At 39.7% G+C, this 26,927-nt stretch overlaps 3 protein-coding genes across 5 annotated transcripts; 1 reads left to right on the top strand and 2 right to left on the bottom strand.

Moving 5' to 3' along the window:
• Positions 1 to 1,705: 1,705 nt before the first annotated feature.
• LOC139294282 (cytochrome c) lies at positions 1,706 to 5,498 on the bottom strand. The gene is made up of 3 exons (XM_070916135.1): positions 5,401 to 5,498; positions 3,550 to 3,724; positions 1,706 to 3,071 (listed from the first exon to the last, which is right to left on the bottom strand). The coding sequence occupies exons 2-3, from the start codon at positions 3,716 to 3,718 to the stop codon at positions 2,926 to 2,928; spliced, it is 315 nt and encodes a 104-aa protein (XP_070772236.1). The 5' UTR covers positions 3,719 to 3,724; positions 5,401 to 5,498; the 3' UTR covers positions 1,706 to 2,925.
• A 2,431-nt stretch (positions 5,499 to 7,929) lies between these two features.
• Positions 7,930 to 14,684, top strand: rbm45 (RNA binding motif protein 45). Of its 2 annotated transcripts, none has more exons than XM_070916034.1 (11): positions 7,930 to 8,209; positions 8,906 to 9,028; positions 9,239 to 9,365; positions 9,609 to 9,683; positions 10,469 to 10,639; positions 11,089 to 11,218; positions 11,899 to 11,992; positions 12,541 to 12,698; positions 12,971 to 13,046; positions 13,362 to 13,500; positions 14,141 to 14,684. In XM_070916034.1, exons 1-10 carry the CDS (start codon positions 7,934 to 7,936, stop codon positions 13,476 to 13,478), a joined length of 1,347 nt encoding a protein of 448 aa, XP_070772135.1. In that variant the 5' UTR covers positions 7,930 to 7,933; the 3' UTR covers positions 13,479 to 13,500; positions 14,141 to 14,684. The 2 variants fall into 2 exon arrangements, with proteins under 2 accessions (XP_070772135.1, XP_070772134.1); XM_070916033.1 differs by having other exon boundaries at positions 9,609 to 9,734.
• An 863-nt stretch (positions 14,685 to 15,547) lies between these two features.
• zc3h15 (zinc finger CCCH-type containing 15) lies at positions 15,548 to 24,206 on the bottom strand. 2 transcript variants are annotated; one of them, XM_070915848.1, is made up of 11 exons: positions 24,032 to 24,206; positions 22,094 to 22,195; positions 21,718 to 21,823; positions 21,386 to 21,538; positions 20,633 to 20,724; positions 19,717 to 19,899; positions 18,889 to 18,969; positions 18,677 to 18,742; positions 18,425 to 18,535; positions 16,888 to 17,023; positions 15,548 to 16,673 (listed from the first exon to the last, which is right to left on the bottom strand). In XM_070915848.1, exons 1-11 carry the CDS (start codon positions 24,104 to 24,106, stop codon positions 16,456 to 16,458), a joined length of 1,323 nt encoding a protein of 440 aa, XP_070771949.1. In that variant the 5' UTR covers positions 24,107 to 24,206; the 3' UTR covers positions 15,548 to 16,455. The 2 variants fall into 2 exon arrangements, with proteins under 2 accessions (XP_070771949.1, XP_070771950.1); XM_070915849.1 differs by having other exon boundaries at positions 15,548 to 16,641; positions 16,907 to 17,023.
• Between the last annotated feature and the right edge of the window lie 2,721 nt (positions 24,207 to 26,927).

Below are 26,927 nucleotides of genomic sequence, written 5' to 3'. Positions count from 1 at the left end.
AGTCTCCAAGGTGTAAAATCTTTTATGTTTAGGACTCCTTCCATTACCCGCAGCTATTAACTATCTTTCTTCATTATTAAAAAAATATGAATTTCTCTTAAAACAAATTGATCTCTGATTAGTTATGACAGTGGTTATCCTAAGGTTGTTAAACCTCTTGTTATTGCGTTGTTGTGTTATGTGTTGTGCTTTGCATTGATTTGCTTTCTAGTCATCCTTGTCCTGGTTTGGGACCTCCTTTTAAAAGGGTTTTATACTAATATAATACATTTGATTAAAGCCTACAGGTTGCTATTCTTTACCAGTCACCTGATCTCTCTATCTGCCTGTCCACCTGCCCTTGGTTCACCCTTGTTTTCCAGGTTCCAGTCTTAGCTGCTGCCTGTGAACTTCACTAAACTGCTTCTGGGTCCTATTTCATGGGCCAGTTACGAGACCTGTGTTCTTTTGTCTTTCATTACAAAAGTGTCAGTGTTACAAAATACACTGTATTATGTGATACCCACTTTGACCACCAGGTGCTACTACTACCTCCCCATGAATCTGTCCTTGAGGTTTTCCTGTGTTTCTTTACATTCTTTATTTTACACAAAGATACTACAGACTACTAAAGGAAAAGGACATATATCTATATATATACATATATAAACTATAGGTAGAATAAACTGCAGTTATGGCTTTAAGCATATGAAAAAAAGCATTTAGAGTAACTGCAGGTATATAAAATTAGACGGATAATTAGAAGGAACATAATAATCCTCAACAGCTGCTTATCTTAATTATTAGTTTTCCGCAAACTAAATCCTCATATAATTTCATGAGTTTACAGCCTAGCAGCACAAACACCAAACATCACCCAGCCTTCTGTAGCCAGGCAGTGTCCAGGCGGGTTGTTAGAGACAGATCCAGACTGATCCGGTCACGTCTCTGCTGTTAACTGAGCTTTGATCGAGGGGAAACGTGACACGGTGCAGGTCCTGAGCTTCCTAGAAAGATTTCATGATTATATAATATATGCAGTATATGACCAGGCGTGGCTCTCAGAGTATGACTTAAGTCCAACTCAGGTCAAAGGGGCAGAAAATGTCTCTTTCATGGGCTGTAATCCAGGTCTAATCTGCTCTAGTCTTTTTAAATAGGAAACAATTAAGAATCTAAACTGTTTTGTCATATTTTACAGTAATTACAGGATCAGATTTGGCCACAATCAAAATGTCAGAATCACGTTTGACACAACCTGGTCTGATCAAAAGAGAAACACTGAAGGACAAATAGTGTTCTTGTAAGTCATTTTCAGGTAATAATATTCAGCATTTCGTGTCATTTCCCCCCTCAATAAATCTGATAAACTTCAATACAGCTGCAGAGAGATGATTGTTAGATTTGGTCTTGTCTGAAGAAAATTTGTTTTAATAAAGATAAACGGAGCAAATAGTTAATTATATTTCATTTGTAGAGAATTAAACCCTTTATTCTCCAAGATAATAACACTTTACCAGTGTTTTCTTGATATTCTTTCAGTTTCTCATTCATTTGTCATTGTTCCCTCAAAAAACATCTATCGACAAACATCTGTTAAACCTCAACAGCTGCAGAGAGACAATTGTATTATTGGTCTGCTCTTGACCAATTATGAATTTTACACTTTAGCAGTTACTAAGAAACGAAAAATAAACACCTTGAAATGAAGAGACAAACAGTTGCATTTACATTTCTGGACGTTTTCTTTTTAATTGATCCTTCATCCATCCTGTCCACAACTACACAACATGGCTCCCACATTACAACATTGTTTATGTGCATACAGTATATTGCTGTGTACACCAAGAGCAAGCAGCCCCATCAGAATGCTTTACAGATTCAGTCTGTCAGGTTACAGTAAAATAAGTTAAAACGATAAGTCTTTCAGGCCTGTGAAACCAGGTAAATAACAAAATCTTCCTTCACTACAGATGGTGCCCTTGATGGTTTTTCTTTACAATACAGTAGCTCCACAACATTGTTAGGCATGGTGATTGTATGCCAGCTGATTTCACACTGTAGGGATCTCAGCATGGTGGTGGTTTTGAAGGCATTAATATATATATATTCATACACCACAATTCCTAGCTGTAAAGGAGGCAGATTACAGTGTGTCACCCTTTTCACAAATTTAAAAAAACTTGAGTCTGATGACATGCAGGGGTTAAAAACAGGAGCTCAGAGGGGCTGCTTAGTAACATCACAGATCAGGCTCTGTTAGGAGCTCTGCAATGCAACAAGAGGTTTTGTCCAAATGTTTTAGAGGACAAAATGTTCAGTGTGTGGTATCTAAAGAGCCTTCATGGCAAGGGGTAGTTTCTGACCACCAATATATAAGGATAGACACGAGGGAGTGCAGAAAATCCACACTGCGTTACCCCTTGACAGGTTAGAAACTCCAGTTGGCATGAAAGCTGCCAGTAGATTGAGAGTCAGCACCAGTTATCCACCAAAAATGTCCAACCTGTATCACTGATATTAGATTTAGTTATAGTTTTAAAAAATGGAGGTTGATGGTAGATGGCTGTGCTAGCAGAAAGAAAGTGTTGTCATGGAAAACAGAATGAGTGACAGGTCAAGCAACCTATCATGGCTTGAAATTTTCAATAATGTGATTAGTTTTTCCTTCTCATTAGAGTAAAAGTAGAGATTGACAAAAAAAAAAACGGTCAGTAGTTTTATGTTTAGCCACTTCAACCATTGCTCACACCCTGAACTTACAAAGTGCAAGTGACTGTGAACTCATCAGCTCACAACAAGTGCCATTTTCTAACCTTCGACAACATAAATTAACCTTTTGTACAAATGACTAAACATAAAACCATATATTTAGCATGTGCAAGCCTAAACATAAACAAAAAAATACAATAAATGACATTAAATATTCTGATTTTTATGACTACTTCATGATGTTGCTGATTTAAGGTATGCAATGAGGTCCTGGCGCTCTCCCTTCTTCTTGATGCCAGCGAAGATCATTTTGGTTCCAGGAATGTACTTCTTGGGGTTCTCCAGATACTCCATCAAGGTGTCATCACCCCACACAATACCTGGGAAAAGACAGATGGTCAGTGGTGAAATCAGGATAAATGATTTAATCAAGGTAACTAATAGGCAGATATGCCAAAGTCCCACCTACAGGCAATCTTTTAGAGGCTTAAGTATAAACTGCTATTGTTACAAATATTTAAATAATTATTAACAGAAAACTAATCAACATTTTTTTCTGATAATTGATTCTTTAATTCTAGAGCACAAATATATCCTGCTAAAACATGAAACATGAAATTTGCTGGCCAAACCTATTCGAGAAAATTAGTGTTTAAATATAAACATTTCTGGTTAACCGTCTTCTTTCATGCATTTGCTTGCTTGCTTCGAGATGGATTTTTTTCACCCACAGTTTGTAGTTATGAACCATTATTACACTGAAAATGTAACATTTTGAGGTCAACTTCAATGATGCCCACTTCTTCACTTGAAGTAAATCCAAAGTAGAGGGTTATTCAAAGCTTCAATGGAACTGACCTTTACTCTTGTTGGCATCCGTGTAGGAGTAGCCCTCTGCCTGCCCAGTCTTGCGTCCGAACAGACCCCAGAGGTTGGGGCCCACCTTGTGCTTGCCCCCCTGCTCTACTGTGTGGCACTGAGCACACTTCTGGACGAAAGCCTTCTTTCCCTTGGCAATGTCTCCCATAGTCAGCTGGAGAAACACAAAGTCAAGGAAAACAGGACAGACAGAAAATAAGTCATTATCATATTTATGACAAATAGTAATATTCTAAATAATATAAATCCTAATCCTATATGTACTCTAGAATAATAATGTCTGCGAATTTAGATCCATAAATACATCCATCTATTCATAGACCATATGGCAGGAAGATCATTCACTGCTCTGGTCTGACCGGCGCCATCTTGTGAAGGTCGTTTAAGGAGACAACTTTTTCTGCACCTGTAGAGCAGCTTTCTTTACACTGCATTCAAACAAGTTATGACATTCCCCTGTGCGCTGGCACCCTGCCGAGGTCGTTTCAAGGGAATCCAACAAGAAACGTCACCCAACCACCCTTTACGACGCGTTAGCTTAGCTTAGCGTCCATTCGCTCCCGTTATATCACCATTAATAGCGTTTCATTCTTTCGAGCACCGTCAGGCTCAGCTCGGGTTGCTGCACAAGAAAAGCTGCCAAGCTAGTCGAGTAAACAGGGTTTGTCTTAATAGTATCCCGCCATGAAGGTTTAGCTTTAATATGTCGCTCTTGTCAAGGGGAGCCAATGACTTTAAACTAATCAACATTAATGTACTTAGTTAAAGGTGTGTTAACGATACGTGCCACTGTGGCAGAGGACTGACCGGTGTCCACACATTACTGACGGGGAAGCCTTTACGATGCATGAATAACTAGCTCATTAACATTCGCTAAATTAGCTCGACTTCCGTAGATTAACTGTGTTGCTCCTCGGTTTAAAATAAAGGCTTAAAGTCACCAGGAAATATTTAAAAAGGGGTACACATTTTGTCCCAACACCTCACCCGTTTGGCTGTCCTGACGTGACCTCAGTGTACACCCGCAACAGCTAAGCCAAGACCGTCAACTAGTCAACAGTCATATTTGAATTATATTAACTAACGATTCTTATCGATAAAACAATGACTTCAAACTAGCCATGACTGAAATGACTGCAGCAGTTGAATCTCAAGACATATAACATCTAGCTTACGATAAATCTTCTCATTCTATATCTTATGGGCCATAGAGTATACAAGGTTTTGTACATTGTACAATTTAAAGTAAAAGGAACAAGTTAAAGTTAGCAATGGGATCCAACATGGCGGGCATGAAGTATCAAGGACATAGGACACTGTCTGCGGAACTGAAACCAGCTATAATGTGGTATTTGCGCAAATATTTTGTTTTTGACAGGACAAGTCTCACTGAGCTATAACGTTAGCTAGCCCCGGCTTGCCTGCCAGTAAGCTGAGCTGGGGATGTGTCACCCATCCAGGCTGTCAAGGATGCTTCAATGTCGGCGTCCGAATGTCAGACTCAACACTGCAATAGCTAGCTAACATCTTTACCAGGAGAAACCACGCCTGGCCAGCTTAATTATAAAACTTTCCAACAATAATCCCATCCAACATAAAGTGCCAGAATTACTCTTGAATAACGGGCTATGTTGATTAACCGTTTTAACTCACGCAAAGAGAGCAACCGAGCTATTAACCAACATGGGAGCTAACGTTAGCTAGATACTACCGTTAGGGCTTAGCCACCCAGCATCCTCCTCATTGTATTTCTGCATCATTTTGAATAAGAAAGCCGCAAAAAACAGTCTCCCTTTGACATAACGACTCAATAGGAAGTAAAAAGTTTACCTTTTGATTAAAATATGCGGGGTTAAAATCACTCCGGGGTAGGTGTAACCTGCTTCTCTCGGCCGATGAGCGGTTTCTGGCGGTCGCAAAGAAGGTCACTTTACTATAGAGGCACCGGATTTTGACGTCATCATCCAATCACGTGCACGAGTTCCTCTGAATCGTCACGTGCTCCTGTCCCGGGCCGAGTCCCATTTCTACAAAGAAGTGCTTCCTTACCCGACTTCATATCGTAAATGTTACTTGGAAATCGCTTGTTTTTCAGGATACAAAGCTCAATTACATACTGATTACACAATAATATTAAATATTTCAAATATAATGTTGCCGATTCGTCGCTAGTGCCGTAGGAGATGAGACAACGGTCCAAGGAAGGAAGCGAAAGTGTTTTGGTACTGGTACCCGCATCTTGTCGCATTCCCCAGCTTCCATTGTTGAGCGAAAGACACTTGCTGTAGTAGCCTTATAAGGAGATACATATATATAAAATAAAATCGGCATTTCTTTACTGTTAATATGGACACAGTGTTTGGGAATATATACAAACTCATATCCTCATATATTTTGGCTCTATTTAATATAAAATGTTTTGGGTGCTTTCAAATAATATTTAACCTGTTCTAGGGGTGGGTACATGATCTTGAATATGAATAGGACGCCAAATTGAGGCATTAATTATATCATTCATATTGAATGACTTCAGAAAACTGTAGCACTTAACTGTAACTAACCTTTTACAAACAGGAAGGCAATGTAATATTTTAACTAGTCTATATCACAATGACCAACCAAAATCCCACACTATATTTAGTTTCACAATGCCTTTCAGCTCTATCTCTTACTTATAGCCTAGTAGATTAGTAATAATGATAGTACTAATAGTAGAAATAGTACCTCAGTAATAGTAAAGTAAAAGTTTATACATATAGCACCTCTCTAGAGCAGAGCAGAAGTTCTTCACTATAAAATACATAACAAGAGAAATGATAAGAGTAATAAATACAATTTAATAAAACTAAACAAAGGCATATCTAAACAGGTGGGTCTTGAGCAGGTTTTTAAAGGTGACCACAGTGTCCTCGAACTAAAAGGAGACAGTTAAAGTTTAGGAGTCACAACCTCCGAGACACAGTCCCCTTCAGTTGTCAATCTGGTGTAAGAGTTCAGTTGGGGTGACTTGGTAGGACTTGTCGTCATAACTCCATACCTCTGACTAATAATTCTTACTGGTGTTGCTTCAAATACAGTCACTGCTATTTTTCTTAATGCAATTGCACAATAAAGCTATTATTATTTACACATTTGTCCTTAAAAGGGTCACTTAGCACTTGCTATACACGCACACAAGCATTTGGTGGCACAGATATAGATCATTCCTGAGACCCCAGCCCCACAAACAAGTCACAAGCCTCTGACGCCATATCATCAGCTGACAGCATGTATGTGTATTTGTTACTTGGGACATTGATGTAATATACTTAATCCAATATATGAATAAAATATAGTTGTTTTATATTGTCTATTGATATTATATTTTATTGTTGACACTGACATACAAGATATTACTTTTCTATTAATATTATTATACTGTTACATAATTACATTATGATTGGTCGATTCATCGATTATCTAAATAGTTGCCAATACATTTTCAGTCAATCATTTCATAATTTTTCCAGCAAAAACATTTCATGAATTATTTTAATGCATTTTTAATAAATTAGAATTTTGAACTGTTGGTTGGACAAAACAAGCATTGTGAAGATGTCACTTTTACATATTTTACAAACCAATCAATCGATAAATGGATACAATTATCAGCAAATTAATCCATCATGAAAATAATATATTTTTTAGAGTTAAAAATGAGCTCAACCTCAACTAACTACAAATCAGCTGTACAATCCTGCTTTTACATTAATGCGTGAGTAACAATAACCTACTGATATAATTGTATAACAGTCACAGGGGACATTTTTACTGCATTGAGTGCATAATTCCTGATTATACTATATTATTAACATTTTCAATGCAAGGCTTTTACTTGTAATGGACAATTTTTACAGGGTGGTATTAGTACTTTATATAGCACTTTTACTTAAGTTCTGAATAGAATGAATACTTCCTCCACCACTGATGAGTTACGAAAGCTCTATGCAGCATCCTTTTGTAACGTTCACCATCCGAGAACAAGACATTTACATCTCCCGTACAGTAGATGGCAGTAAACGTCCACTGTCATTGCAGCCACTACTATCAGCTCTACTGACTGCTTCACGACTGTGGGGATTGATACAATCCACTTACTACCCCTTGCCAAGATAACAGTAACTCACGAAGCAACTCGTGGTCAATACATTTAAAGATTAAATCACATGACTGATGGAAATGTTCTACTCACGGTTCCATCTATTCAGTACACAATGTACATCCTTCAGATAACATGTTCCAAAGCTGAAGCAGGAAGTTCCGAGGAGTACGTGAAGGAAGCACCAACTGCTACTAGCAGCATTCTGTTGAATAGGAAGCAAAGATGGAGGAGTACCCCTCAAAACAAGGAACCGAAAACCTCGACGACCCTCCCAACAGCCGGCTTTTCGCGGTCACAAGTCGGTCCATAACCGAAGATGAGCTTCGGGAAAGTTTCTCTGTGTTTGGAGACATCCAGGGGGTTTGGGTTGTCAAAGACAAGCAGACAAAGGAATCCAAAGGAATCTCCTATGTGAAGTTCGCTAAGTCTTCGCAGGCCTGCCTGGCCATGGAGGAAATGCACGGCAAAGTGCTGGTGGATGGGACTAAACCCATCAAGGTAACGTTAACAGTTAGACCGCTGGGAAGCTGGGCTAGCTGGCAGAATCAAAGCCGTTAATATTTTGAAAGTTTCAGTTAAAACGGTTGCGTCTGGTCAACAGCTTGCTAGCATGCTACAAAGGGCGTTAACGTCTGTTAGCTAGCTTAGTTGGAGGGCGACACCTGTGTTAACATGGTCACTTCGCCCGAATAACAAAATCCACATTTCCTTGCTCTCTCTTAATAGTGTCTAGTAATGCAGCTAGTTCATGACATGTATTATTTGCTGAGGTTTTGAGGCGCGTTACGTCTCTGACCTCAGTTTCCTCTCAAACTACTTCCTACTGAAGAAATAGTCCCTATGATAATAGCAAGGAATGTGGATCTTCTTGACTAACCAAGACACTGTGGAAAGCATTCAGTGCCTCGAGTGGCACAGACAGGTCAATCACTACTTTCACTTTCCTTGTATTGGAGTGGCAGCTCAAGTTTCAGAAACAAACATCCAGAACAGCAACTTGGTACATAAAAAGCCAAACTAGCAGCAGTACTAGATATAGAGAAGGGGAGGATATGTTGTTTTGTGAATTTAGGTGCCATTGGAAATTATAAATTGGTATGTTGTATGAATTTATTAATGTTATGGTATTTATTAGGCTGCAGTTGTAACCAACAATTTGAAACCATTTTGTTCCCTCTCTGGTTGTTTGTGTAGGTGTTTATTGCCCAGTCACGGTCTTCAACAAGACACAGAGACGTTGAGGATGAGGAGCTGACCAGGATCTTTGTCATGATCCCCAAAACCTTCTCAGAGGAGGACCTTAAAGACACTTTCAAGGTAACTACTCACTGTGTCACACACCTATTCTGTGCTTTTACATCTCACTGCTTGCCTATCTTCCCCCCCTTGAGTGTTGCCTATATGTAAAATAAAACTACCATGCAAGATATAAAATGTCAGGGAAATTAGATGTAGATTGTTTACCTTCACATATTAAGTGAGGTGAACAAATAAATAAATGATAGATAAATAATGTCTCTCTTACAGGAGTACGGTGATATTGAGTATTGCGTGATCATCAAGAATAAGACCACAGGGGAAAGTAAAGGACTGGGCTACGTGAGATACTACAAACCTTCCCAAGCTGCCCTCGCTATAGAGAACTGTGACAAAAGTAAGACTGTGTTAAATTCTTGTACTGGTTTATTATTTGTGGTAGCAGTAGCAGCAGGAAAAAGTGCTGGGAGACTTTTACATTTCAACACACTCACAACTGAACTTATACTATAAAGTTAACAGAATATTTAGTGTGTTTCCAGCCATGGTGGCTTCTGACTGTTGTTAAAACTTCTGCTGTGGACATTTTTGTTGCTCAGAACTTTGATGATGATGATGATGATGATGATGGTGATATTAGCTTACAGGGCCATCCTGGCTGAACCTCGCACCAAGGCTGCAGCTACAGAAGAATACACCGGGGGATCGGCCAGAGGTGAATACATGGGTGCTGCTGACTCCATGAACCAGTATTCCTTCCCTATGGGTACGCAGTTTCTTTCCTGTAATATCTGCCTTTAAGTTTTCAAGGCCATGACCAGCAGTTAAAGTCCGTCAGACATGAGACGCACTCCTGTATTTTGTGCTGTCAGATTACATTATAGTTAATGGCACTAGGGAAGAAATTATTACATAATTATTTAGGTTTAGTAATATTATTATAACTTAATGATTCATATTTATGGTCACACCTTGGACTCTTCAGAACCAGTAACCAGTACCTAGTATTTAAAGGTACCCTGTGGAGTTTCATACCTTCACTAGCGCTGTGGAGCAATGTCTTTTTTGAGAGGGTCCCCGTTCTGCAAATGGTTTCACATTATTCCACTGATCTGCAGGTGGCGGTAACGCACCAAGAAACACAGCAATGCACCAGCAAAGGCAGGGAAGAAGACTGCTAGCAAGTAAACATAGATATAAACAATGCATGTTTCAAAACAGTGGCTTTAGACAGACTGAGTTATGAGTTGTTTAGGGAGCTTATATCTCACAGGGGATGCGGAGGATTAATGAGGATTTTTCTGCTGTAGTGTTTCATTCACTCAAAGTGGCCCAAGGAGGGAATTGACAGTAAAACAGTGACAATCTTGTGCAACAAAAATGCTAAATTAAAATGGGAACTTGAATCTTAAGCGTCGCTGATGTGAATACATCTGGGAATCCCTTACTACAGTTGTCTCCGTCCTGTTAGTGACCCTGGGGTCCCTCTTCTCTCTACAGCTGACCCTAGCAACTACCCGGTCGTGGACTATCGCTCCGGTGACTTCACACGGTGCCTGATGATGTCAACACGAGCTGCACTTACCCAGGAGCAGATTTTTGCCCTATTTGACATCATTCCTGGTATGGAATACTGTGAGCTGCAGAGAGACGCTTATGGAATGAGCAAAGGTTAGTGATTAAACACAAAGATGGGCTTAATTCACCTGGGTAATATGTTACTGCACATCAGAATCAAAGCAAAGTTAAGGTGTCTTTGATAGAATATTCTAAACTCGAGGTTATACTGGGTTTTTCCCGCGATAAGTGTGCGACTGAAGTTTTGTACGTAGGCCACTTGATGACACTAAAGCATCCAGCAATTGCATCATACTTTCCTGTGATATGGAAATACGTTTTCAGCTGTCTTAAAAAGAAGTCTTTGCTGAGCTTTTTGTTTAAAAAGTAATTTTCTTTATTTTAATATAAGCTCAAGTAAAAAAGAAAAACTCAAATTGGTTCACTGTAGTCTGTGAATGTTGATGTGTTCGCACTGTTTATTTTGATGACTCTAAACTCAAAGTATCCCTCTTAAACCCTATCCTGTCTGTTTTTGTTTCCTGTGTGTCATGTGCCCTCAGGTCATGCGCTGATTCGCTACAGTAATCTTGGATCAGCGGTTTACGCCAAGGAAAAGCTGAATGGCTTTGAATATCCACCTGGCAACAGACTGGCAGTAAATTTTGTTGACGACGGAGAGGACCGCAGCAGGTACACACCCATGCGTGTACTTACTAATACACACAACAGTATACACTTACTGTGTGTCTGCAGAAGGGTCACAGTTAATGGAGTCATGGAGCAGAAATGCCCTTTAAAGTTAATATATCCATTAATTAAAAACGTGGGACCAAAATGCCACCTATAATTAACGGAAACCTCTGCATGTCTTCTTTGTCACATTTTATTTGTTGTTAAATATTCATGGGTGAGTGGGTTTATTACCCCCCGTGGGCCACAGTGACCGGGCAGTTGTTTTCCAGTGCGCCCTGATGAAGAACAAAAGGAGAAAGCGGTCTTTATACAGTAAACAACTAAGTACGTAGTCTGAGGCAGTAAAGGTTGTTGACAGCACACAGTTAAGACGTAGAGGAAAACCTCTTGTTTAAAAAGCAGCCTGAGCAGTAAGCTGGAAATGGAGTCTGGAAATGTCGAGTAAAATGACCCCAAAAGGTTTAAAATTACCATAAAAAGACACAAAATAAAAACACAAAGTCATTTCTATTAACCTGAAACGTTCCCAGTATTGTAGTCAATAGAATTGTGTTTCCATCTCTGTCTGTAAGCAGTCTAGTCTTTAAGTAACTTGGTCACACAGCAACAAATGAATAGGCATGATGAACTTTTGAAGATGAGCTTGAAGCAGCCTGTGTGCTTGTGTCTGTGTGTAGTCCTGTAGGTCGGATGGCCATGCAGTTTGTTGCAGCCCAGATGATGTCTGCAGTGTGGAACGGACCGTCCACCAGTCAAGTAATGAAACCCCCTGTGAGTAAAAACTGCTCTTTATCTCTCCGAGTTGTTTCGACACAAAATGTATTGAAGAAAGGGAGATTTCTGTTCACTATTCTTGCATTTTTGACATTTATTGAATCAGTGCTGAAGGGATCGTCGACAAGAATACTTATTTGATCACAAATTGATTACATTTCAGCAGGATATCAGTCAGATTTATGCTGAACTAATCTGGAAAACTGCCACAAAATATGGATTATTCTATATTTACATTTTTCTCACTGTGGTTTCACATTAGAGACAACATTCAACCATCATAACTTTAGAAAACAACTCGCCAGTAAATAACAACTCAAGGTTAATTACTTTTCTGGGTAATTAATCCTGCAGGCCTCCTCTGCTACCTATAGCATTTTACATCTTCTATAATTAATGAAATAGAAGTCAGTAATTACACAAGATTTAACACACTGATCCTGGGAACTGATGTTCACAAGGATATTACAATATTTGACCAATTGGTTTTATTCAGTTCGGTGTAAAAAATAAAAGGGTTTAAGCTGAATGATTGTATCCTCCAGGGCTTCTCTGCTGTCTCCCCAATGTCCCGGATTCAGACAGACGTCAACCTTCCCCCTCTGAAGAAGCTCGCTCCACCGGACAGCAAGGCGAAGGAGCGCTTGTTTGTTGTGTTCAGCCCCTCCCCGCTGCCTCCGGATGTGCTGGAGGACGTTTTCTGGTAAATGTTCAATGCATTGACTCATAATTTTACTTAATTATAACATTGTAAACATACTTTTTGTATGAATGTCACAAAATGCATAAAACAATGTGCATATGGTGAAAATAATGTCAAAGGTTCCTTTGATCACGAGCTGGATGAGAGCATCAAGCTAAATGCTCTTAAATGACATGTTAATGTTGTTGTTAAAATGATGCCTCCACAAATATTCCTGCTTTACAATTAAATGTTTTTTCTCCCACCGTGTCTCCCTCTGTCTGTCTCTCCAGTCGCTTTGGTTCCCTTATTGAAGTCCATTTGGTTCCTGGGAGGAAAGTTGGATACATGAAGTACGCAGACAAACAGGTGAGATTCTGAACTGATGGAGGACAAACTCTTAAATAAGGAAGGGTGTGAAGTTGAAAACATACTAGATAGAGAAAAATTGGTAATATTTGATGTAAGGATAGCAACTGGGATGGAGGTTTTGTCAAATGGTTGGATAAATACAGTCTGAAGGGAGGAATAAATGGACAGTGAAAGATGGAGGGATGAATAGAGATAGACATGTGGACCAGGGAGAGTCTGTGTGACATGCTAACAAACAGAAGTGGGAACCAGGTGCCTCATTTAGTCTGTCATTCTTTCTGTATTTTGCCCCTCTGTATGTTCATCTCTTAGTGTGCAGATGAGGCCATGGCAGTGCTCCACGGTCGGGTCGTCAATGGAGTAAAGATGAAGGTGATGCTGGCTGATCCTCCCAGAGAGGAATCTCATAAACGTCCTCGTACCTACTAGGACCAGGTGACGGAAATGACCGGTAAGTGCAAAGTTTTCTGCTGCAGGAAACATAATATATTATATATATTTACTGTAAATGTATTCTGTGGAAGGCCTGCTACATGGTTTGTGAAAGCAACACACACACACACACACACAGAGAGGAAAAGGTACATTTCTCACATTCTTGCTTAAGAAAATATCTTTACTCACTAAATGCAGGAAATGCAGTGGACATGTTTATTAACTGAGAACATAAAAAAACATAATTTAACGTAATATAAAACTCCTTTTGCAGCTGTATCATACAACATATTACTGTGCATTTCTTTTAAATTTGACCATTTCAGGGTTTGTTCAGGGACAAAGACAGCTTGTCCTTACACACAAAAAAGTACACAAAATACAAAATATTTGGTCCTTAATACACAATCTAAATTATTTTACCTCCCAGTGAAAATGTTTTATTTGCAAACTTCAGTAGATTTTGTGTGAGCGCTCCGTCTGTCTTGACATGTCCACTTGCAGTCTTCCACACACCCGTGCACTCCTGTAAAATGGTTTTTGCTATTATCATTATTGGAAAACATTACTTAGTCTGACAAGATGTCAACACGTTTCTGATGACAGTTGAGTTGTTTCTCTTCCTGTGAATAACACTGCAGCTTCTTGTTCCCTAGGCGACTGTTGTCATGACACAATGACACCTGACCTGACAGACCGACCGACCGACCGACATCAAGACCTTCTCCCGACCGACCGACACGACCTTTGACACCTGTCTGACCTTACTTCTGGTCCGTGACCTTGCTGTGACTCACTGATATTACAAGTACACAGTAGCATCCACTACTACAATGGAGTCTTAATCGTATACAGTCTGTGAACAGCAGCAACAATGTCAGTATGTGTAGTTTGTGCTCAGTGTCATGCCTTCATGCCGACTACTGAAGAAACTCTTGCAAGTTTAACTATCTCATGAGTTAACATTGTAGTTCAGGTGGCAGCATTTTCTTCTACAACTGTTGCAGGAGAGTGCAGTCTGTTAATAAGATAAACAGGATTTGTAAAGCTGGATCTAGACAGTTTTTCAGTTTGGTCCTTCCTTTTTTTCTCTTGCGGTATGCCCTGTAATCCCATGTTGAGTTTAGTTCAAAGGTGTTTATCAGACTCACTGTGAACTGTTTTTGTCTCCATAAAAATAAAGATCAGTCGAACATCCCATTCAGCCTGTCTCGTCTCTTCTTTCATAGCTGCCTGATGAATTACTGGACAGCTGATTGTTGTCAACAATTGTTTTTAATAACATTCGTTATGTGAAATGTCAGACCCATAGCTGTAAGCCTTGGTGTTAAGTATAAGGTTCCCTGTCTGGCCTGGATGATGGTTTAAAATTCATCTTTCAATCTTTTTTGTCTCTCTTTGCCAACTTGTTTTGTTAAAAACATTATATTCTTCAGAGTAGTGGTGGAAAAAGTATAGGCCAAATCTGCTAAATAAAATCAATGGGAAAATGGTTGTGTACACGTTTTTGTCAGACACATACCAAATCTTTGTCAAATCACTGCCAGCTGCCTGAAATTACATTATGTTAGTACAGTTGAGAGAAAATTAGGTTAAATGATCTGTTGGACTGTGGACATTTGAATAAAAAACAAATGAATTTGGCATAGTTATGAATATTGGCGACAGCTACCCAACAAGCCTCCCGTGGTAGGTATGAATGTCTGACAGTTGTAAAAAAGCTAAAGCCCCTAAAGCTAAATTAGTTTTTCAGGTGTAACCAAGACAATGCTTCAATTACATGTGATTATGGGCTACTTTAATGATACATATCTATACTTTAATTACCCTCATGATAATTCAGCCATGAACTCATCAGGCCGAACGTCATGATTAACAACCCAAAAAGCATTTTCATCTCTAGAAATACGCAGAATTTATTTCTGTTGGTTAAATTCTCTGCAGGTTCATTACTGCGAGCAATCCCTTTCACATCGTCATTCAATACATCATCATACTTGATTATATCTGCTTTAACTCTGAATGTGGGACTTGGCATCATCCAAGAAGAGACACACACTGGATGTACAGTAATCTTTTATTTATTCAGGAGGCAACTCATGAGAACATTATTTACAATACTGGGCTGATAATGGAACCATTTGGTTTCCCTGCTGCAGCTTAACTATCGCACTAATCTGGTCTCAGAAATAGGGCCGAAATTTTAGAAGCTCAGTCAGGACTTTTCTCTCAAAAAGTTACATGAAATTTTCATAACACAAGAAGGGAACACAATCTTCAGTAGAATGATGAAAATGCAACCTCAAACTAAGCTTTTATTTTGGTATGAGAGCAGGTGAGGCTCTGAACAGATTCAGTTTCTTACAACAGAATCACTCCTGTTCAGTTCCCACATTGTACAACTTCAATTTGCGACAGCAATTTCAAGCATCCATCGATAATGTTACTGGATTTATTGAAGTCTTATCCCTCCGTACAATCCCGCAAGTATAGTGCTTTCATTTATGAGCCCTTACAATGTCTCACTCTGCAAATCAATATATTCAATATGTAACTGATCAGGTAGAGAGCACTTGAAGCCTAATTTATCAAAAGTAATTTCAGTTTCAACATTAGCCAGCGAGTTCGTCGAGCAGCAAAAAGTGCACAACAAATTCTGACAAACATTCATGTGGAGTTGGCCCTGGTAAATGCTAATTGGCCCTGCTGTGGAAATTTGGACACCCAATGGACAAAAAAGCCGAGGACACGGTGGGATGTGAGAGGGGCGATACAGAAAACAGAGGGGGCAGAGACAGGAAGTGATGTCATGATATAATCAGGCTTTATTACTGGAGTCTCTGAAATTTTAAAATCATTCAAACATCTGGTCTCTTTGTTGTTTAGCTCCATGCATCCATCAGTCCATCCCTTTGTCACTTAGTCCGTCCTAACTTCCACCTCACGCTCACTCCCTCTCACGCGCTCGCTCTCAGTCTTCCAGCGCCAGTGTGTTGAGTTCCTCGTCGAGCTCCTCCAGATCTTCTCCCGTGAACAGGTTCTCATCCACCGGTACTTCCTCTTCCTCTTCCTCCTCCTCCTCCTCTTCCTCTTCCTCTTCCCCCTCCCCTCCTCCGTCCTCCCCGCCTCCCTCTGCCCCCGAAAGCCCGTTGGCCTCAGCGCCACCGCAAGCTGCGTTCAGCTGCTCCCCTGTAGGTGGGCAGAGGACAAGAAGCAGGAAGAAAAATATATTTTTAATCATGTTTGTTTGGTTTATGATATTTGTGTCTCATACTGTGCTCATTTGTTTGTCTTTAAGGTCATCTTTAGTTATGATTTGAACAAAACGTATTGGCTGGTTACAGATAGTTGTTTAGTCTACCAACTGAAGAAACCATTTATCTAATCAGTGACTTTTTCTTACCATTGTCTGTTTTCGTCGGCTTGGTCTTATTCCTAGAGGTGAATCGGTCCGTGGATGCTACGGTAATGCCTGTGTTGTCGACCTCTTGTGGAACAAAACGGGATAAGTCTATGTCCTGGACGTCTGTAGTATTGATCTGAAATAAAAATGTAAATAAGGTTTAGACAGAAGTTGTGCTGGTGATATACAGTGACAAGTTATCATTTTGCCCTCAATGCAGCATTCTGTGTTAATTAAATTCCCACTGGATGCTGTGTCTTTTTGTAGTGAATACTCACTACATAAATAAGGTAACTGATTTGTAATCGGCTGTATTAGAATATCTGCAGTTTTCAGAGAGTCAAATTGAAAACCTCTGAAGAACATTTCTTCACTACCTGGGACTGAATTTTCCAAAATAAAAACAGATTTTCACTGAACAAAATGCTTGCACATTTTTAGTACCCGAGAAAAACAGTTAATCAGGAAATTAAGTCACAAAAAGTGAAACTGCGTTTAACTAAGTTAAGATGAATGAGGAATTAAAGAAAAGCGTTTTATTGTTACATTAAACTTGTAATGCATTAATTTACAGCCTGACTTGCACAACAGGTGCAGATGATTAACAGGCAAATTATTTTAAAAGGCAGGCAGCTGCAATTCAGCAGGAATTAGACCATTTAAATACAGAAAACACTCTTAAAGTCTGGAGACTGCACCAAACCACTTCACATCACCTGTAAGAAAACTGATTGATAATTGCTTAATGATTAGCCAACAGTGTACTGAAAAATGTGGCTGTCTCATCTTTGAGATGTGGAAACTGTCAGGATTACAGGTTGTCCTCGTAGAGCCTTGGTTTCAGGTTGACCTCACTTTGTGCAGCCAGCTATTCAATTCATGTGCTGAACCTGGCAGTTTGGGCTCCATTTGTGATGAAAGTTTGAACACTCTTACTGGACATTAATGCAGTAAGAGATAAATTATCTGTTCTAGCAGTTTATGAGCTAAATGTCATTTTCACAGTGAAACCTGAGCAACAGTCATGATCTTAAGCATGTGGATATTTCTGAGTGTTAAATGTTGTTTAGAGGATGGAGGGCATCATTTGCATAATTTCAGCACTACAACAGGAACACACTTGTTGCCTCTGTTCACAGTGTTCAAAATATTTCAATACTTAAAGCCCGATATTTAAATATTTAAAACTTTTTCAGAACATCTCAGGACCTGCAGTTCACTGCCCGACAACACCGACCTCACAGCATGACCAAAATAACTTGATCCAAATGTGAGAGCCGACAACAACAACAACACTGTTATGCTGCAGATATTTTGTACCAACAATGTAAACTATATTACACAACAAACAAAGTGCAGTTATTGTGCTGGGACATCTCACTTCAAGTGTGAGGACCACAGAGCACGAATCAATATGAAGCCATACAAAGCCAAATGAAATAACCGCTGAGTGTAGGAGGTTGTCGTCTGCTCAGAGCAGTCTCACAAATTCTGTGACTGTGTGCCCGATACATTTGAAAAGTGTTTTCAGAATTACCTCTTCCTCATAATCTTCTTCATCTTCGCTGGCATATTGAGTGTCATCGGCTTCAGCATCGTCATCATCGACCAACTCTGGACGGAACTCGAACACCTCACGGCCGCTCACCTACAGATACATGTGGTTTAATTACATCCTGTATTACTGTGGAAATGTCTACTAAATGTAGTGACCACAGAAATCTATAGAGACACACACAAATAGCCTTTATCACTAAGACACACACACACCAGATGGAGCCAGACTTACCACTAGCGATTTTCCAGCCTTAAAGTCGGCCTTCTTCTTCTCCATCTCCTCCCTCGCTTTGTCCACCTGTGAGTTTTAAGATGTTTGTCATGGAACAAAAACTCATGTGAGAATGTCCTGAATCAGTAGAAGACTTTGTTTCCACAGGGAAATGTAAGATACTTAAAATTACACATTTCTGGCGCTAATACAATGATTAAACATGTTCCAACCTTCTCCTGCCTTTTCCTCTTCTTCCAAGCCAGGAAAGTCTCCAGGGTGATCCGAGTCACATCAGCACCCAGAGCGGCACGCTGCAGGGGGGAGAGACAGACATCAGGGTGTGGAGAGTATAGAGCTTCCAGGGTGGTATCAGCCACATGGAGTATTTAGAGAGCATTTGATATCACACCCCGTGTGGTAGCCATGCTGGAGATCCTCACCTTTTGGGTGACAATATCTGAAGGCAACTAGTTACATTTCATAACATCCAATTTGTTTTTCTCAGACTTGATTTATTTGTTGTTTTTGACTGACCAATGATCTTTCTTGTGTTTCCAGTGTGTCTGTGTAGACAGGCATTTTAAAACTTATCTAATTCTGTTTTATTCAAACTAATTTACTGTATTTTAGTTAAGTATACTTTAATCTATATGTGTGAAGCAGTTTGTAACTGTTTTTAAAAAAGGTGCACTATAAATAAAGTTTATTTAATTAATAATTACTAGTACTAATGTCAGATTGTTAGCCAACATTTAACAGAATGGTAAGCTAACCACCACTGTCTTGTTAACACATCTGACTTCAACACTAACACTTCTACTAGCTGTGGTTAGTATTTTTATGTCTTTATGTTAACTGTCTTACAGTAGTCGCCTGATTAATGGACTATTTGCATTTAATCATTCTGCACCCATCAACAATTTCTAATTTTCAATCTATTTTGGCGAATACATTTCTTTATCATTTAAACACAGTTGGATTGTAATCATTTTTTCTCCCTGAATATATTAACTTCACATCGCAAAGGAGAGACTTGGCATCCCTCCATCCATCCTTACCTCGTTTTCTATCAGTTCCTCCAGCGAAATTTCTTCCTCTTTCTCCTCCTTTTTTTTGTCTTTTTTCAGTACAAAGCCGGGTGGCAGGGCGTGCCGGTACATGCAGTCGCCACCCCCTCCTGGACACACCCAGAACCAGCCGTACTTATTACCCTCTATGGCGTCCAGAAAGTATTTACACACCTGCAGACAAGACAACAGAGGAGATAATGTTACATAAAGGGGGCAGGCAAAAACAGACAGCATCTTGTATTATTACTCTATTTAGCTGGTTGAATTTTAAGTTTGAGAGACTGTCAAGTGGGTCCATATGGGGACAAACAGCCATGAGATCACGGATTAACTCAATCCATCACCGACAGAAAGTCCTTCATTTTAAACGACCCTGATGTGTTTTTTCTTACACAAAAAGAGGCTTAGCTGGTGCCCAAGGGACAGACAGTTTGGCTTTAATTCATGGCCAACTGGACTCTCAGCCAAATGTGAATGCCCCCAGCAATAAGAGGAATACATCAGGGATCAAAGACTTATGTAATGATTGATTCAATCCAATACCTCCATTATTTCCCAAACCTAACCCATGTAGAATTTCTCCCCCTTCTCTTCTTCCTCTCTTGTCCATCCTTTTCATCGTCTCCTTACTTCCTGAACTCCATATTCCTCTCATCTCGTTTACGGCTCTGTCTGCAAAATGACTTCATCTATCTGCCTGCAGATTCTCTTTTTGCAGTCAACAGTTAAGACTGGAGAACTGCTACCAATTTACTACACTTGGGCGGTTATGTCTCTCTTAGCAGTTTCTTACAGTTTTTGGAAACAATTGTTCATATTATTAATTATAAATGGACATTTAATGGACCATTTGATTTCCCTGTCTTCAGTCATTGTTCATTATTCATCATCAGGACAGACTTACAATTTGTGTTTTGGCTTTCTTCTTCTCGGCCTCTCCGTGTTTTTTGTTGACCACCTCCTCCAGCTTCTTCTCGTCCCAGTTGTCCATCGTGTCTGAACAGAACACAACAGGCCTCATTAATTAGTTCATTCAATTGTTTTTACAAAACATAAAACCCAATGAAAGAGGGAATACACAAAAATGAACTTTTCGTGGTCATTTTGTTTAACACAGACATTCTTTAAGTCACTACAATACCAACATGTGTGCAGTTTACTTGTATGAAGTTTCTATATTTAAAGCTGTAGCCATGCCGCTTGGTGCAGATGCTGCCATCTAAAATACGAAAAACACTTCACTAGTACCTGTCCTGATTTATCACCTGAGTCAGTGTTTTTGAGAATCTACATTTCGTATTTCATTGAGACTCTTGGTGCTTAGACGGAGTCTGATTTTCAAATGGCTATTATGTTTCAGGTGTTACAAAATGGTCGCGTTTCACTTCAAACGACAAATGTTTCCTATTTAAATAAACAAACAGGAAAATCTGCTTACGATTGATGTAATTGTAATATTTAATACCAAGCAATTCCCAAAACTGTCAAAGTTTTTATCAGATGGCCTACTCATTCATTTATTGTAACCATTCAGGGCTGATTATATCAAACATTACAATATTTATTAAGTTAAAGTCATGACGCAGAAATGATGACGTCGCTAAGCATTATACAGTATTCTAAAACATCCTGGTCGCCTACGCTTCCTCTTACTTACCTTTCTCCAGCTCTTCATCTCTTTCATCCACGTAGACGCTTCTCTTCTCACATTTCCTCTCCATTGACAGATCATGGCTGAACTTGCACTTGTCACCTTTAGTACACTGGCCCTGCTTAAAGAATGCACAGAGCACCGACTTTGGGTCAACACCTGCAGAAAACAGAGAAGAGTGCATGATTAATTATCTTTTCTAGTACACTGGCTAGATTTAATGAACGCACACAAGAACAACCAGCAAATATTTGGTATATTTTGACATGATGAACTAAGACCAGCAAAGTTAAATCTGATTCATCTTCTGTCACTTTCACAGACTGTGTGTTTGTTACCTTTGCTGACTTTTTGGGCAGTGACTACAGGTTTGAACAGCTCATTGAGTTCGTCCAACTCTTTCTTCTTATCAGTCTTCTTACCGGTCTTTTCCGCCTCGGCAACCTACACACACACAACCACACAGAGATGATGTATTCAAAGATATGTGATCCAATGAAAGGAGCTCATAAGGATTTAAATGAGTGGTAAGTTCTTTCATTCGTTGTACATATTTGGTCTTTTATAAATGTGACAGTTTCACAGCGGACATTTAAAATGATTTGGTGAGAAACAGCGAGGCAGAGAGACAAGAATGTTTTATTTATGGACAGTCAAAGATATGAAGGGATGGAGAGAGAAAAAAGATGCTGAGATCAAGAATTGCCTCCTAACCTGTCTGGCACTTTGTTGTCCATGTTTGACTTGCTGGGTAACGTTCTTGATGAACTTCTGCTGCTTGGCCCCTTTCTTGTTCTTCAAGCCAAATGTCTTGTCCTAGAAAAACAAAACAAAAATAAAGTCAATCGTCAGTTTCATAGTTGATTTCCAATGACATCCCCTGAGCATGAACCAGAACGAGTTCCTGCACTTGTTTTCCTTTATTAAAAAGGATAAGGGGGGACCTGCTTGTAGCAGCACAGAGCTTGAAGGCCCCAGTACACGTAATTTTTAGAGCGTCTCAGATGAAAGCTTTAGAGGCACAGGGAAATCTCTGGCTGATAAAATGGTGCTTATACATTGCATTGTTAGACACATCCACCAACATCCGATTTAGAGCTTTGGTGACCAAATTCTGACCGTGTCAAATACCAAAATGTGGCTTATTTTTATCATTAATTTCAAATCATGAGAGCAAGGACATGAGTTGATGTTGCGTCTCTGCTTGCACATTCTTCAAATATCTCAGTGCTACGATTGAGACATGCCTCAAAATTGAAATAATACAGTCTTGACACAGATTGCAACCAAGATTTTAGTAGACTCATCTCACACAATGTGTCATGCCATGAACCTGCAAGATTGCTGTTATCAGGCTCTTAAAATTAAGGACGATGCGGCTGTTTTCTTTGGTTATATTAACACCAATATGTGGACATGATAGTGAGTAAGTGACTTCAGGGAAACTAGAATGTGATTTGAGCCACACAATGCTCACATACATACATACATCACACAGCAAGTAAGAGTCATTATGTCACACAATGCTATAATTTGTCAACTCCAGATGGCAACAACCACTGGATCAACAACAGGAGGAAAGAGCTGTAATACATCAGATGTGACTACACATACAATCCTCGAATCAACTCATTGTTGGTTTTGGTCTTTTGGTGGGATTTGTAGGCAGATGGCATTCAAAGCACTAGCCCACCGGTGGACCCGGTGGACTCAGTGTCACTACCTGGTTTAAAGTTAGTTTAAAGTTAGACAAGTGAGAGGTATCGTAACTCTGACATTCAGGGCAGATAAAAGGTGTCGCTTTCTGAATTAGGAAATCACATAAAATCAAACTCTTTTCACAAACTCCAAGATGTGCAGTAATGAGCCCCCTGGCACATGAACACGTTGCAGTCCAATGTGTGCCCGTGTAACTTATGTACAACAGCAAAAGGCGGCTAACGCTGACAAGCCGGTATGATTACATTGACAGATATATATGACAATGTTTTATGGTTAGCAGAATCAACAGCTGCTTTTAGGGAGAGACATCGGCATTAACAGCACTCTCACGTATGACAACACACGAATTAAGTTAAAAAATAACTAACTTTTCACCTGCTTTAGCTCGCCATCGAAACAAGCTCAAATCTGGTCCCTCATCTGTCCTGTGGGGCCGAGCAGAAGCAGGCCCATGACACCGCGCTTAGATGCCCGTTCATAAAAACAACCAAGCTAATCACACATACCAATAATACACTATAAAGACGTTATGTTAAGGCTCATACTTTTAGCAGCTGCCTTTAGAGACATATATCAACCTTACTATGACACACATGAGAACACTTACTGCGGCGGCAGGGCCCTCCTAGCTTGGCCGCCTCAGTAAGATACATGAACATATCAAAATGTTAGCCTCCTGACAGCTGGCTAGCTCGCTCAAGGTGTAATTATGGTGGTTAGCATTTTTATTAGCAGGCAACTAAATTAATCACAACGACTACCGAACAATTAGGTAACAGTGACAACTGCCCAGAGGCCAGTGTAACTTTAGCGTTGACTTGTCGGCACTGTTAGCTTCGGTACTGAGCGACAACCAGCCTACGGCGCGTGCGGTACGTTAGCTGGTCAGCTACCGCTAAACACCGACATGCTAACTCGTGCTATTTTTACCTCAATTATCTTTTCCTTTTTCTTCTCTTGAGTTTTTTTACTTCCCGTGGGTTGTACGGGTTTCTTCGGAGGCATGTCGGCTCAGGTGTAGCTGTGTACAAAACGCGTATAGCCGGGTAATATTTATTTTAATGTGGTGTTTCGGCTGGGAAGTCAGCTCCACATTACCCAGTTGTTGCTAGCACAGCAACGGCGCTCTAGGCCACATGTGAGGTGTTGATGTTCTGTGGCGTCATCACGCACCACGAGAGGCATGACGGGTACTGTAGTCTACAGAAAAAACGATATTATCCCGCTAACTAAAACCTGCTAAAAAAATTTTTTTAATTAAACCTGCTTCTTGGAATAGGAATATAATTTAAATTTTAAATTCACAATAAATAAAAAAATGTATGCATTTTCATTTTGATTGCACCGTAGCGCAATTTCTATCACTCTGATATTATCTGAATTAAGCCAGTATTGCCCTTTATCCCTTTACTGGGCTGCTTTTTTAAATTTAATTTTAATTTGATATTTATTTAATTTAATTGTTTTGTAGCATTTTGTAACATTTTTAACTTTTAACATGGCAAAAGTGTAATTTAGGTTAAAATATCTTATTCAAGACAGACCTGGCCATGACAGACAACATAAATAAGACAATAATACTGTCACACGAAGCCCAAAAGCTCATAAAATATGATTATATAATATGAATATATTATAATATTGGAATGAAGTCGAAGATAGTGTGGGAAGAATCAAGTATATGACTGATGTATCAGAAAAGTATCCTCAATATTATAATATATGCCTATGCCTATGTATTTTCATTTATAATATTTTTTGGCGACTGCACAACAAGTGGAGTAATGTCGTTTCACCCAGGGTCCACTATATTTTCATTGCAGTTTTAGTATTTAACCGCCAGGTGGCAATATCTGCCAGTTGAGGGGTTGAAGTTGAAGTAACAGATGAGAAAGCCACTGACTAGTTAAGTGTCAAGTATAACCACAAGTCCAACATACCCTTAGAGGGCACAGAATTTATATCAGAATGAGAATAAGAAATGTAGTCCTTAGAAGCAACTGGCTGACTTCAAGCACCTGCATGGAAACTCAAAATGAACACTATATATTGGAAAAGTCTTATTGAAATAGAATTTCTCAATATGTTAGTTTTAGAAAAGCATTATGGAGTAATGCGTATCTGATTATTACATAACCACCTACACGCAACATTTCTTGGAATACTGTCTGCAGAGGTAAGGTGATAAGATAACTATGTGACGTTTAATTAAGATTGTTCTAAACAGTGTATTTTGTCAGATTCATGCCACAGCCCAGAACTGATTGACCTGTCGCAACCGAATGGCCGAGAAAAATGAGTCAAAAAATCGTCTTGATTCATGGGAGTGCAGAGAAGCCAAATTTGGAGATGATTGGATAAATGTTTTAGGAGTTCACACAAATACACTATTAAGAAAATTCAATATGATGCAGAATCCTGATGTTAAAGTGTGCAGTTGATTCATCTCACGATAAGAAATCATTAAAAAAAAACAGAATTGTGTTTGTGCGATAGTTGGTTTTACAAAAATTGTCCTAAGCATAAATGAGGTCGTTACAGAGCCACCATCTGGCTTGTGGGCGTAAGACTGTTTTATTAGCATTTTGCCTCTATTTAATAGTTTGATTATATAGACTGCTGGTCAATTAAGACACCCCTGGTATGACTTTTACTGCCTGAGTATTGGCTGAAATGTTAGACATATCTGGAAACCTTGGCTGTGTAGGTTGTATGGTCTCTGTGCTCTAAGTGCTTCGGGGGTAAATGAGGGGAAAGCAGAAAAAGAAGAAGAGCACCAACCTGTGCAACAACAGGCCTGCAGTCCTGTTTGAACTCCTGCTAAGAAGAAGACCCCCTTTTATAACCAGAAGCGTGAGATTGTGTCATGGCTGCAGGGCGGAGAGCCAACCAGCAGTGGTTTTACCGCTTCAGCTGCTGATTCAACTTGATTTAATTAGAGTTCACTTAAGTTACTAATGTGATTTCATTTGGCACATTTGACATGTGTGGCCTTCATCCACATCCTGTCTCAGTTCGTCGGCCAGTTCACTGTTCAAGATGTGTGTGTGGGTGTGTGTGGGTGTGTGTGTGTGTGTGTGTGTGTGTGTGTGTGTGTGTGTCGTACAGCTAACAACGGCGCATTCACAAGCCAAAATGGGTCACACGCGCCGGCTCCTTTTGGGTTCTAATTTGCTCTCGTGTGTTTTAATGAGCCTTGGTTTTAAGGGACAACATTTACTTAGTTTGGGTGCCCACATAATGACAGTACTAGTAGTGTGCTTTAATGAGTCCCAGAGTGAGACAATGAATTTACTCTAGTAACAGCATCCTTGGCTGCAAACATGTCATCAAGCCATGTGTTTTAGCATCCTCTCTGCTGTCTGTGTGCCTGCTCACATGCTCTGATGCGACTTTATTTCATCTGATGTGGGGATATTTATTTATAACACATTAGTCATGCATGGCGCCCACCGTGCAGCTCAGTTAGATGGAGAATGCATGTGTGCGTATATAATAACCTATATTGACACAAGTCCTGACTGCATGGCTGAAGGCTGGATCTTAAGACAGCAGAGGTGGGTAATATTGCCTCGAGCTAACTTTCTCTCTGTCTTTCTCTTGCTCCCACTCCCTCTTTCACTCTTTGTGTGTGTGAGAGCAGTCTAATAAATCACTATATCTGCTACATGACCATTTTTCCCTATAACTGCCTTCTTCATATTCATACAAACATCGATCTTTTCTGCAGAGGGCAATGCATGTCATGCGCACACACACACACACACACACACACACAAACACAGGCACACACATGAATGCACTTGAATCCACCGACGCCTGCAGA

This window comes from Enoplosus armatus, chromosome 12 (assembly GCF_043641665.1).
Source record: "Enoplosus armatus isolate fEnoArm2 chromosome 12, fEnoArm2.hap1, whole genome shotgun sequence".
Taxonomy (NCBI): Eukaryota; Metazoa; Chordata; class Actinopteri; order Centrarchiformes; family Enoplosidae; genus Enoplosus; species Enoplosus armatus.
The sequence above is the reverse complement of the archived record's forward strand: the minus strand, read 5'-3'. Positions and strand labels throughout refer to the sequence as shown.